We start from the raw sequence: 14,001 nt of genomic DNA, 5'->3' as shown, positions 1-14,001 counted from the left end.
ATTGTAGTGGTCCCTCTGGACGGGGGATCGTGAAGGTCCTTCTGATATTTGTCCTCACGCATCGTCCCCTGTGTTAGAAACATGCAGGATCCAGAGCAACCTCACACCCTGTGATACACTTGATGCCAAAACGCCTTCACATCATCTTGACCATCGTTACTGTACACACACCAATGTCTCAGGAAGGAATCATGTTGTGTGCTTGGCCTGTCCATTGTATATGTTCTGTGCTGCCCCCCCACTATGTCACTAACACACACACCTCTGCTACTGAGCCCCTGTGTTTCAAATCACTCAGACCAGAAGTTGTGCAGAGAGACTCCGACCCTGAACATTATGGTCTCACCATGTGTGGAGTCTCTCTACGAGTCCTTATTTCTTCTTCTTTTTTTTTGTACAGTCAAAGCTGCTTTCATTTAGGACTTAACATGTCCAGAACAACTTTTCTCTGCACAGCTGATCTGGAAGAGAAACGGACGCACCTTCGCTTTGAAACATATGGAATATGTTGCAATTTTGTCAAGATTATCAAGAGACTTTGATTTTTTTTAAAACCCAACATTTAATGATTATTGTTGTGTCGTGTGAATCACTTTTATAACTACATTCTGCTGTATTTGAGTCTCAAGTGTTGCCTTCAGTTTCCTCCAGCAGGAAAGAATGTTGCTGTTGTTTCTTCTAAATAATGAAAAAATAAAACATCAGGTCTATATAAAGTGCTGAAATTAAACACATAATAAACTATTATATAAGTACTATATGATTCACCAACACATGTCATCTTCAGGGTGTGACACCCCTGATGTCAACACAAAGGACGATGTGTCAGTTAAAGGATAAAGAAAGACTAAAATGCTGCTAATTGTAATCTGAGAGAACATCGCTCCCTCTAGTGGTGATTTAAGATAATTCACTGTCCTGTCAATAATTCTGCAAGGACTAAGATAAGTTTTCCTCGCTGCAGGGATGGAGTGAACCACGACAGGTGATGATAGTGACTCGTGTTTTATTTATTGACAATGGCTCTATCTAGTGGTGCAACTGTAGATTACAGTCAATGTTTTACAATCCAACTCTTGAACACATCACAGGAAGTAAATACCTGTTGTTTGTAATAATGGAGCTGTGAAAATGGAAAACTAATTATTTTCAATCCTGTTATATATTAGAGGCTTCAATAAGCACCACTGTTGTACGGCGTGTTCTTCTTACTCTGACATGCTGGTCATCCAAAACTAGTGATGGTGAGATGAAGCTTCACTAACAGTGTCATCATGTTTAATGCTCAGTAGGTGGCGCCTCCGTTTCAAAATGATATGAGGTTTAATCCAAGTGTTTATTATTAAATATTTGAATATTAAATATATTTATTTAAGTTCTCAGGCTCAGCTCCAGCTAGTGTTTCCTCATCAAACACATTGAAAGTGTCAGTGCACAAGTGCAAGATTTACACTGAGAGACTGAGATCTTTCACTACAAACACATTTAAAATATAGATTAATTTAAGTGTTTTTATGATCATTTCTTCTCATGTGGAGCTTCAATCCAAGAGTTACAGTCGAGTAGTCTGGAGGTATTTGGATGTTTTCAAGTGTCTTTTTGGACGAAGATGAAGACGAAGACCACTGAGCTCCAGTTGCTACATTAAAATGAACAAACATTTTTGTCTATAACTCTAAAAAGAACAGATCACTCTGAAAATAATCCCAACCCTTAGTCGACATGAGGGCGAGTAGAAAATGAGTTCGAATTATTACTTCAGACGTGTGACATAAAAAGACAAGAAAAGACTTAAAACATCACATGATTCCAGAACTGTTGTAATAGTTTTATTTGACCTACTATTACATGATTGAGTAAATAATGTTGAATACGTTCAACTGTTACTTTAACACACTTTCATTTGCAGTTAATGAAGGAAGAAAAACTCTCTAAACTGGATCAAGATTGTCTCACGATACATTTGTCAAAGTGTAGATTCACTTGTCGATTATAACATTAATGATCAGTTTATAAAATATAATATAGTGTGATTTTGAGAATATTGTGCAAAGAACTGTATGTTTTGAAGCTGTTTGACTAGAGGATTGAATTTTTTTGATCTTTTTTAATTCATGTTTCTCTCGCTCTGTTCCTCTGATGACATCATTTCTAGGCGACAGATGAGATGAAGTCAATCTGTCACGATCATGTTTAGCTACTGTTGAGAAGTACAGTTTGAAAAAATAACCATTAAACCACTTACTTTCAGAGTAAAAGAGGTTTAACTAGAGAACGATCATAAAAGTCACAAACAAACGTGAAACAAATCCAGCAGGTATATTAGGAAACATTTGACTTAATAACATATTTTCTTGTGTTTCTTCTGAGAGTCACTCTGATAGTCTCACTTCCTCTCCACCTCCAGTCGCAGCTTTTCAAATCTGTCAGGATGATCCAGATAATCCTGATCCTCCATCAAGTTCCTGTTGTCGTTGGACAGTAGGAGGCGCTGCTGTGTGTGAGTCCAGTGAGAGTGAAGACTGAGAGAAGAAGAGACATGAGGTGATGATGGTGGAAGAACGTTGTCTTGACGATCATATACTGATCCAAACTGAGACGAGTCAATGTTCTGTCAACATTCTTCTGAGAACTTGAGAGAAGAACCATGTGACTGAAACATCCCAGAATCATCTTGAATGTCAGATTTGAAGATGAAGTCAGCAGCTAAACTAGCATGTAGCTAACATGAGTCTAGTCTAGTTGTGATGAAGATGTTCAAGTGAACACATGATTCAATATGAAGTGATTCATGTGTGAAATGATGTTTAAAGTGACTCAACATTGTGAGTTGATGATCAAACTCACGTCTGATTTCAAATATTTGACAGAAATATTTCTTTGTTCTCCACTGACAGTCAAACTGAAACAATGTTGATGTTGAAGCTCCTGAAGAGTTTTGAGCTGAAGGACTTGAAGATTTGGAATCAGAGCTTCACTTGATACTGTAACTGTGAGTCTTTAACATCTGCACGTTTGTTCTGGAATCTTCTTCATCAAGTCCATGTCCACAAAGACCTTCAACTGCTGTGTCAGCAGATGAGCTTTGATGTTGAAGTCAATCAATGGAATCAAACTTACCATTCATGGATGAAGGTCTAACATCTCTGGTCCACAGTCATCCAGCCTGGAGGAAGAAAGAGTCAGAAGATCAGATTCATTTGATTCAGATGTTTCATGAATATTGTTTCATTCTCAGTGGACAACTCAGTCATGACTGTTGATGACAACAAAGATGGATCTATAAACAGGCTGCTCAGTCTCAACTGTCTCCTTCATGCTTCCACTGGTGTCCAGCAGGAGAACATGGAGGAACTCAGAGTTTGGATTCATGTGCTCAGTTCAGATGAAGAGTCTGAGCATCAAATGTTCAGTCTGAAGATCTTTGGAGTTCAGTCAGTGAGTTCTGCTGCTCTGTTCATACCTGAGAGTCTCCAGTCTCCAGTCTGGACTCTTCAGTCCAGCAGACAGCAGCTCCAGTCCTGGTCCTCCTGGATGATTCCCGCTCAGGTCCAGTTCTCTCAGGTGGGATGGGTTCAATGTCAGAGCTGAGGCCAGAGAAGAACAACCTCTCTCTGAGATCTGACACCCTGACAGACTGAAATGAAGGAGAAACACTTTTAGAAACTTATCAGAACCAAGAGAAGATGATGTTCTGACCTGAGAGTCTCCAGGTGACAGTGTGGACTCTTCAGTCCAGCAGACAGCAGCTCCACTCCTGGATCCTGCAGCTTGTTGTCACTCAGGTCCAGTAGAGTCAGACTAGAGGACGGAGAGCTGAGGACTGAGGACAGAAGTGAACAACTTCTCTCTGAAAGTCGACATCTGATCAGCCTGTGAAAGAGACGAGTTTCATCAACAAGTGACTTTTTCAATTTTCTATTTGACAAGAATTGAAAGAGTTTATTTAAAGACAAACTCAACTATTTCCATTGATAAGATCTTCAGTTGTGGTTTGTTGTCTGCTTCCTCTCTAATATAGTTCAGTCAAAGTTTCTTTCAAATCTTTGATACCAACTATTGACACGTCATTGATTCATGCTGGACTTTTGAACATCAACAAGTGTTTGATTGAATGTGTTCATGTTATGGTTGATTTGATGTTGATGGACCAGATGAAGAGAAACTATGGAAGTATATCAGTGCCATCACATTATTGAATGGTTTCAACCTTTCAAATGTTGAATTACTTTTTTTAAAAATTGAAGATTAAATAATTAAATGCTTTGTATATTAAATGTTTTATTAATTTAATTGAATAATAAAAACAATATTTTTTTCAACCATATAGTTTGACCACTCTCATATTGTTATCAATAAGTATCCTTTTAAATTCATTATAAAAATGTCAAAGTGTTTAAAATCCAATATAAATTGTAACCCTGGAGTTTTGAAGAGGTTAAAAAACATTTATATTTTAATGTTGTAGTTTTGAAGAGGTAAAAAATATTTATATTTTAATGTTGTAGTTTTGAAGAGATAAAAAATATTTATATTTTAATGTTGTAGTTTTTTTGTACCTCTTCAAAACTATAACAATAAAAATTGTTGCCCAAATGTGTAAAATGTTGTTTTTTGAAGGCTCGAAAAAGTTTTTGGTTCCTCTTCTTAATGTTGGAGTTTTGAAGAGGTAAACAAAAAAAATATTAACGTCTGAGTTTTGAAGAGGTAAAAAATATTTTTATTTTAACGTTGTAGATTTGAAGAGGTAAAAAATATATATATATATATATATATATATATATATATATATATATATATATATATTTAAATGTTGTAGTTTTGAAGAGGTGAAAAAAAATAAAAAAAATAATGATGTTTTAAAGTTGTATTTTTATTTTATTTTTTTTATTTTTTACCTCTTCAAAACTACAACATTAATATATATATATATATATATATATATATTTTTTTACCTCTTCAAATCTACAACGTTAAAATATAAATATTTTTTAACTCTTTTTTTTACCTCTTCAAAACACAGACATTTTAAAAATGCTGGTATGGAATTATAAATTAAAAAATCGAGATTCAATATTTTTAACAAGTATCATTTTAAATTTATTTTTTAAACGTGTTTAAAATCCAATATATAATATATATATATTAAACTCTATGTCTAATTTTCTTTTCCATTATTCAATGAAAACAAAACCAACCTTTCAATATTTAAATTATTGAATTAAAAATTTCAGAAAATAATTCTATGGTTAAAAAAAATACAACAATCAATAAAATGAAATGTTAAATTCAATCCTTCAATTCTCTGATGACACTGATCTACTTGCATAAGAAACAAAGCAAATGTTTTTCAATATTCAATTCATGAGCTGAATATAGATTCAACTGCTCCAACAGGAAGTGACATTTATCAACTCGTCATATTCAAAGTAGGAAATCGACACTTTTCTCTCTTAATGTTTGACCTTGAAAATGTTGAAAACCATGATCAACTTGATGAGACTGATTGTTGCAACAGTCACATGTCAGGAGAATGATCACAGATACCATCAGCACAATGGATTCAACAAGAAATGGAGACACATGTGTTCAGTGTGAAGTGAAGTAGTTGTAGATGAGCCTCACAAATCATTGGAGAAAGACATTTCTTACCAACATGTTAGTTTTCACACCCGTATATAACCTGAGCACAAATATTGATATTTTCTTACAACACACTTGGTTGTCACGTCAATACTTCATCTCTCCTGTCCTGTTTGTGGGGGCGCTAATCCTCTAAATGAGGGTGAAGAAGTCGTAACCAGCGGCTGATGAAGATGACGAGTTAACAATAGTGTCAGTACACGATGAGGGCAGCCTACACTGTACAAAAACAAACAACTCACCACACATGGATTTCCTAAATGTTACAAAATAAAATGTTCATATCTGGATCTACTACCTGAAAGAATCAATAATCAAACAGAAATATCTTCTTCACATTTGAAGTTAATCTTACAGCAAATGACATCAACTTTCATTGATCTCTTTACATCCACCACACATGATGACTTTAACCACGTCTTTAAAATGATCATCAATATATGATTTGACTGTTAACTGATGCTTTTACAAAACTATACTTTCTATACGTGAGTGTCAGTGAAATTAAGTTATTTATAATCGTATTATTGATCTTTATTTTATAATGATTTTATTCACACAGTTGCAACAATAAATTCAAGTAAAAACAGTCATTTATTGTAAACAATTGACTTTGAAATGACTCGTTAATGTGGTTCAGTTAGTCAAAGTCACCACTCTGAGTGTTTTCTCTGTCACAAGACAAATATATTTATGATTCCTTTAATGATACTGACGTGTACAAAATACTTATTAAGTGAACAAAGATCTGGTGTTTTTTTGTTTATGTTTTAAGTCTCCGTTGATGTTTGTTTTGACTCTGTTGGTTTGGACTGTTGCTGAATGAATTGGAGTCTCAGTAAAAGACATGACAAACAAAACTTATTGGCTTCAATGAACATTTATGAACATATTTAGCTTCAAAAGAAGCTTAAAGTAAGTAAATAGTTTTTTTTCATTAAAGAAACTTCAAGATAAATTGAAGAAAAATGTAAGAATGATGCGATTAGTCGACTTAATGGTTGAATATTTGGTGAGCAGTCGACTGTTAAAATAGTCGTAGACCTCATGAACAACAGATGAACCATAAGAGAAGAACAGAGACAACAACGGTGGAAAAAACAAACAATGAAAACAAATCAAAGACAAACCTCAAGATTCCACTCTAAAGTGTTTTGTCTTCTACGAGACAGATGACGCGAGAACACTGGATAAAGAATATGAAGGACTGTTGTTTTGATTATTATTCATTTTCATTTAAAGTTGATGCTTGTTTGTTTATCATTACAATGATTTATTAAGATGATATTTTTATAAACTACGTAACATCTTTACCTGCTACACAAACATACAAATGTATCTATGAGCTGCTTCACTGAAGAACAAAGTGATGACAGACTTTGACTCGTGTTTCCACCTCTGACTTTACATTTGAGCTTTGATGATGTAGAAAAGATGATGTTCTGACCTGAGAGTCTCCAGGTGACAGTGTGGACTCTTCAGTCCAGCAGACAGCAGCTCCACTCCTGGATCCTGCAGGTTCCAGTTGAGACTCAGGTCCAGTAGAGTCAGACTAGAGGACGGAGAGCTGAGGACTGAGGACAGAAGTGAACAACTTCTCTCTGACAGGAAACAACTGCTCAGCCTGTGAAAGAGACGAGTTTCGTCAACAAGTGACTTTTTCAATTCTTTATTTAAAAACAATCAACTATTTACTTTCATAAGATCATGGTCACATGTTTGTTTGAATATTTATCAGGTTGGTATAAATGAGGGTGAAATGTTGAACATGACGACAGAAACACAAACATGAAGAAGGAGTAACAACAATGTTGAGGTTGTGGTTTGTTGTTAAATATTTACTTTAGAAAAACAGACTTTCCTACAAACTAGTGAGACATCATTGATTTATGCTGAATTGTTGGAACATGAACAAGTATTTCAGTGAATGTTTTCATGTGATCAACTTGATCTTGATTAATCAAATTAAATTAAATAAAGTGTTTTTCAACATTCAGTTCATGAGCTGAAAATAAATAATACTTCAACAGGAAGTGACATTTATCAACACATCGTCTGCGAACAAGGAAATCTGGCTCAGTTGCTTCATCAACCAGGAAACAAGAGCTGAGACGACACTCGTCTAGTTTCTCTCCAGATATTAGAAACATGACATTTATTTCTATCTTCATTTCTCCTGAGAGACAAGAAACCAGATGAACTGTGGACCAGACATGAAGAGAGAAGATGATGTTCTGACCTGAGAGTCTCCAGGTGACAGTGTGGACTCTTCAGTCCAGCAGACAGCAGCTCCACTCCTGGATCCTGCAGGTCTAAGTTGTTACTCAGGTCCAGTAGAGTCAGACTAGAGGACGGAGAGCTGAGGACTGAGGACAGAAGTGAACAACTTCTCTCTGACAGTCCACACCAGCTCAGCCTGTGAAAGAGACGAGTTTCATCAACAATGACTTTTTCAATTTTCTATTTGACAAGAATTGAAAGAGTTTATTTAAAGACAAACTCAACTATTTCCATTGATAAGATCTTCAGTTGTGGTTTGTTGTCTGCTTCCTCTCTAATATAGTTCAGTCAAAGTTTCTTTCAAACCTTTGATACCAACTATTGACACGTCATTGATTCATGCTGGACTTTTGAACATCAACAAGTGTTTGATTGAATGTGTTCATGTTATGGTTGATTTGATGTTGATGGACCAGATGAAGAGAAACTATGGAAGTATATCAGTTCCATCACAATATTGAATGGTTTCAACCTTTCAACTGTTGAATTACTTTTTTGAATAATTGAAGATTAAATAATTAAATGCTTTGTATATTAAAGGTTTTATTAATTTAATTGAATAATAAAAACAATATTTTTTAATTGAGTTAAGTTTTTTTTCAACCATATAGTTTAATATTGTTGTCAACAAGTATCCTTTTAAATTCATTATAAAAATGTCAAAGTGTTTAAAATCCAATAGAAATTTTAACCCTGGAGTTTTGAAGAGGTAAAAAATATTTATATTTTAATGTAGTTTTGAAGAGGTAAAAAAAAAAAAAAAATAATAATATTATTTTAATGTTGTAGTTTTGAAGAGATACAAAATATTTATATTTTAATGTTGTAGTTTTGAAGAGTTAAAAAACATTTATATTTGAATGTTGTAGTTTTGAAGAGTTAAACAATATTTATATTTTAATGTTGTAGTTTTGAAGAGTTAAAAAATATTTATATTTTAATGTTGTAGTTTTGAAGAGGTAAAAAATATTTATATTTTAATGTTGTAGTTTTGAAGAGTTAAAAAATATTTATATTTTAATGTTGTAGTTTTGAAGAGGTAAAAAATATTTATATTTTAATGTTGTAGTTTTTTTGTACCTCTTGAAAACTATAACATTAAAAAATTGTTGCCCAAATGTGTAAAATGTTGTTTTTTGAAGGCTCAAAAAAGTTGTAAAATATAAATATTTTTTACCTCTTCTTAATGTTGGAGTTTTGAAGAGGTAAAAAAAAAAATAATAATAATAATATTTTAAAGTTGTATTTTTATTTTATTTTATTTTATTTTACGTCTTCAAAACTACAACATTAAAATATATATATATATATATATATTTTAACTCTTCAAATCTACAACATTAAAATATAAATATTTTTTACCTCTTTTTTTTACCTCTTCAAAACACAGACATTATAAAAATGCTGGTATGGAATCATAAATTAAAAAAATGGAGATTCAATATTTTTAACAAGTATCCTTTTACATTATTTTTTTAAACGTGTATAAAATCCAATATATAATATATATATTAAACTATATGTCTAAAAAAAATTTCCATTATTCAATGAAAACAAAACCAACCTTTCAATATTTAAATTATTGAATTAAATTATTCAAAAAATAATTCTAAGGTTAAAAAAATACAACATTTCAATAAAATTAAATGTTAAATTCAATCCTTCAATTCTCTGATGACACTGATCTACTTGCATAAGAAACAAAGCAAATGTTTTTCAATATTCAGTTCATGAGCTGAAAATAGATTCAACTGCTCCAACAGGAAGTGACATTTATACTGACGTGTACAAAATACTTATTAAGTGAACAAAGATCTGCTGTTTTTTTGTTTATGTTTTAAGTCTCCGTTGATGGTTGTTTTGACTCTGTTGGTTTGGACTGTTGCTGAATGAATTGGAGTCTCAGTAAAAGACATGACAAACAAAACGTATTGGCTTCAATGAACATTTATGAACATATTTAGCTTCAAAAGAAGCTTAAAGTAAGTAAAGTAGTTTTGTTTCATTAAAGAAACTTCATGATAAATTGAAGAAAAATGTAAGAATGATGCGATTAGTCGACTTAATGGTTGAATATTTGGTGAGCAGTCGACTGTTAAAATAGTCGTAGACCTCATGAACAACAGATGAACCATAAGAGAAGAACAGAGACAACAACGGTGGAAAAAACAAACAATGAAAACAAATGAAAGACAAACCTCAAGATTCCACTCTAAAGTGTTTTGTCTTCTACGAGACAGATGACGCGAGAACACTGGATAAAGAATATGAAGGACTGTTGTTTTGATTATTATTCATTTTCATTTAAAGTTGACGCTTGTTTGTTTATCATTACAATGATTTATTAAGATGATATTTTTATAAACTACGTAACATCTTTACCTGCTACACAAACATACAAATGTATCTATGAGCTGCTTCACTGAAGAACAAAGTGATGACAGACTTTGACTCGTGTTTCCACCTCTGACTTTACATTTGAGCTTTGATGATGTAGAAAAGATGATGTTCTGACCTGAGAGTCTCCAGGTGACAGTGTGGACTCTTCAGTCCAGCAGACAGCAGCTCCACTCCTGGATCCTGCAGCTTGTTGTCACTCAGGTCCAGTAGAGTCAGACTAGAGGACGGAGAGCTGAGGACTGAGGACAGAAGTGAACAACTTCTCTCTGACAGTCGACATCTGTTCAGGCTGTGAAAGAGACGAGTTTCATCAACAAGTGACTTTTTCAATTTTCTATTTGACAAGAATTGAAAGAGTTTATTTATAGTTTAATATTGTTATTTTAGTAATAAATAAAATGAAAAAAATTCAAGATTCAATATTTTTAACAAGTGGCTTTTTTAATTTAATATACAAATGTGAAAGTGTTTAAAATCCAATATATAATATATATTCAAATTATTTAATAAAATGATTCAGAAAATATTTCTATGGTTAAAAAAATAGAACATTTTAGTAAAATTAAATGTTAAATTCAATCCTTCAATTCTCTGATGACACTGATCTACTTGCATAAGAAACAAAGCAAATGTTTTTCAATATTCAGTTCATGAGCTGAAAATAGATTCAACTGCTCCAACAGGAAGTGACATTTATGAACTTATTTTGCTTAAAAAGAATCTTAAAGTAATACCTAACATGAATATTTTAAATTAAATACATGCAGTCGGACAAAGAGGACTATGAAGACGAACCCCTTTGATTTTATTATTTATTTTTATAGAACACATTTCCTGAGAAAAAGACAAGAGTTGACCTTTTGTATGAAACAGTAAAGTTAAATAAAGCTGCATTTTTATTGATGTAACCTTCGTGGTTTTGTTTCATTCAAGAAACTTCATGTGACTTTAAGATGAAGATTTTGTAGAAATCAGGCTCAGAGCTGCTGTGAAGGTCACACATGCTAACTTAAGTTTATTTTCTATAAATAAATGTTGCGTACACATTCATTTGTGTATACGCAGTATAATTAATGAGGCCACATGTTTTTCAATTCTCTATTTGACAAGACTGAACTAGTTACATCATAAAATCACATATTGTATGAATATTTGAGGAAGGTTTGTCTAAATTAGGATCAGTTTGTTAAACACGATGACAAACACAACAATCATCAAAGAGTAAATCAAACATTCATGTTTAGTTCATATCATCAGAAATGTTTGAACAACTTACAGAACTTTGTTTGCGGCTTGAACCACCGGCAGAAGCCTCTCAAGAACCTTCTCTGAACCATATCTTGAGTATTTCTTCAGGTCAAACTCGTCCAGATGTTCCTCTGAGGACAGTAAGATGAAGGCCAGGGCCGACCATTGAGCAGAAGACATTCGATCAGAGAGACGTCCTGATCTCATCTTCTGTTGGACCTCCTCCACCAGAGAAGTGTCCTTCACTTCATTCAGACAGTGGAACAGGTTGATGATTCTCTCTGGAGACACATTCTTCTTACTTATCTTCTCCTTGATGAGCTGTGCTGTGTTGTGATTGGTCCAGGAGCTACTTCCTGTCTGTGTCAACAAACCTGGAAGGAGACTCTGGCTGGTCTGCAGAGAAAGACCCAGAAGGAAACGCAGGAACAAGTCCAGATGTCCATTTGGACTTTTTAGAGTCTCATCTATTGCTGTCTGGTAGAACCTTTCTGTTTGACTTTTGTTTTTCAACAATCTTGAAGATTTGGATGTTAGTTTTGATTCCATCAGGTTGACTCCAGAGTTGATGAAGGTCTGGTGGACGTGAAGAGCGGCCAGAAACTCCTGAACACTCAGGTGGATGAAGCAGAACACCTTGTCCTGGTACAGTGCTCTCTCCTCTCTGAAGATCTGAGTGAACACTCCTGAGTAAACTGAAGCTGCTGAGATGTTGATGTCACACTCTGTGAGGTCTGACTTATAGAAGATCAAGTTTCCTCTCTGCAGATGCTCAAAAGCCAGTTTTCCCAGAGACTTTATCATCTTCCTGCTCTTATGGTCAGAAACTGTGTCAGTCCCAGATCCTCCGTCGAACTTCAGCTTCTTGACTTTCAACTGAACCACCAGGAAGTAGATGAACATCTCAGTCAGGGTCTTGGGCAGCTGTCCTGTCTCTGTGCTCTTCAACATGTCCAGAACTGTGGCAGTGATCCAGCAGAAGATCGGGATGTGACACATGATGTAGATGCTTCGTGACCTCCTGATGTGAGACATGATGCTGCTGGTCTGCTCCTCATCTCTGAACCTCTTCCTGAAGTACTCCTCCTTCTGGAGGTCATTGAACCCTCTGACCTCTGTCACCATGTCCACACACTCAGGAGGGATCTGATTGGCTGCTGCAGGTCGTGTGGTGATCCAGAGACGAGCTGAGGGAAGAAGATCCCCCCTGATGAGGTTTGTCAGCAGGACGTCTACTGAGGTGGACTCTGTAGCTTCTATCAGGCGCCGACTGTTGAGGAAGTCCAGAGGGAGTCGACACTCGTCCAGACCATCAAAGATGAACAGAACCTGGAGTCCTTCAAAGCTGCTGAGTCTGGATTCTCTGGTTTCAGGAAAGAAAAGATGAACAAGTTCCATCAAACTCAACTTCTTCTCTTTCAGCAGGTTCAGCTCTCTGAAGGTGAAAGGAAAGATGAAGTGGAAGTTCTGGTGGGCTTTGTCTTCAGCCCAGTCCAGAGTGACCTTCTGTGTCAGGAGGGTCTTCCCAATGCCAGCCACGCCCTTCGTCAGCAGTGTTCTGATTGGTCGTTCTCTGTCAGGCGAGGCTTTAAAGAGGTCTTCTTGTCTGATGGTGGTTTCTGGTCTGGTCTGGTTCCTGGTGGCTGCTTCGATCTGTCGGACCTCGTGCTCCTGGTTGACCTGGTCTGTGCCCCCCTCAGTGATGTAGAGCTCAGTGAAGATCTCATTCAGAGGAGCAGAGTTTCCTGCTTTAGCGACCCCCTCAGACACACTGTGGAACTTCTTCTGCAGGCTCCTCTTCAGTCGTCCTCCACACTCTGAAGCAAGACTTCCTGAATGAAGACATAAGTCACACGAGTCAGAAGATTGTAGAAGGTGAAAATGGAGTAAAATCTTCAGATCTGATGCAAGTGTTCTTCATCTTCATCATGTTTGTTCACATTCACGTTCTTACTGCTCCACAGATGCTCGGCCAGATCCTCCTCCTCCATGTCCTTCAGGAGATGAACTGTGATCTTCAGGAATTCTTCTCTGATGCTTCTCCACTTCTCATCTTCCTCCTCAGTCTGTGGAGTCTCTGGACTCACAAACCTCCAGACTCTCTTCAGCTCCTTCTGCATATAGTTGTAGAAGTTTCTCTCCAGTGACTGGAACAGAATCACAGAGAAGAAAGTCAGAGTGATAGTGGATCATCTCAAGAACCACAAAGACCAGAAGCTTTAACTTGGATTCAGCTGAAGGATGATGAATAGAAGGAACCTCTAGGATGAGGACCTCCTCTAGTTTATGCACATACCAGCCATTTGATTTCCAGTTGTGAGGGATGTTGCTGACAAATGAGAAGCTCTGAGTTCTGATGGTCCATTCTGAGAAGAAGAGATGAAATCAGACTGTAAATAAACTCTTGTCGTGTTGAAGGTTCTGATCAAA

The 14,001-nt window shown here is 35.3% G+C and overlaps 1 protein-coding gene across 1 annotated transcript; it reads right to left on the bottom strand.

Annotated features, from left to right (window-relative positions):
- Nucleotides 1–412: 412 nt before the first annotated feature.
- Nucleotides 413–13,865, bottom strand: LOC148085151 (NLR family CARD domain-containing protein 3-like). The gene is made up of 5 exons (XM_087781582.1): nt 13,862–13,865; nt 11,600–13,472; nt 7,091–7,267; nt 3,700–3,873; nt 413–461 (listed from the first exon to the last, which is right to left on the bottom strand). Exons 1-5 carry the CDS (start codon nt 13,863–13,865, stop codon nt 413–415), a joined length of 2,277 nt encoding a protein of 758 aa, XP_087637708.1.
- Between the last annotated feature and the right edge of the window lie 136 nt (nt 13,866–14,001).

This window comes from Callionymus lyra, chromosome 2 (assembly GCF_982586985.1).
Source record: "Callionymus lyra chromosome 2, fCalLyr1.hap1.1, whole genome shotgun sequence".
Classification (NCBI taxonomy): Eukaryota; Metazoa; Chordata; class Actinopteri; order Syngnathiformes; family Callionymidae; genus Callionymus; species Callionymus lyra.
This window is presented reverse-complemented; position numbering and strand designations above follow the sequence as displayed.

Coding starts and splice junctions, on each gene's coding strand:
- LOC148085151 (XM_087781582.1), bottom strand. Junction 3,874..7,090: donor TGTCACCTGGAGACTCTCAG/GTCAGAACATCA, acceptor TCTCTTTCACAG/GCTGATCAGATGTCGACTTT. Junction 462..3,699: donor TGTCACCTGGAGACTCTCAG/GTCAGAACATCA, acceptor TTTCTCTTCCAG/ATCAGCTGTGCAGAGAAAAG.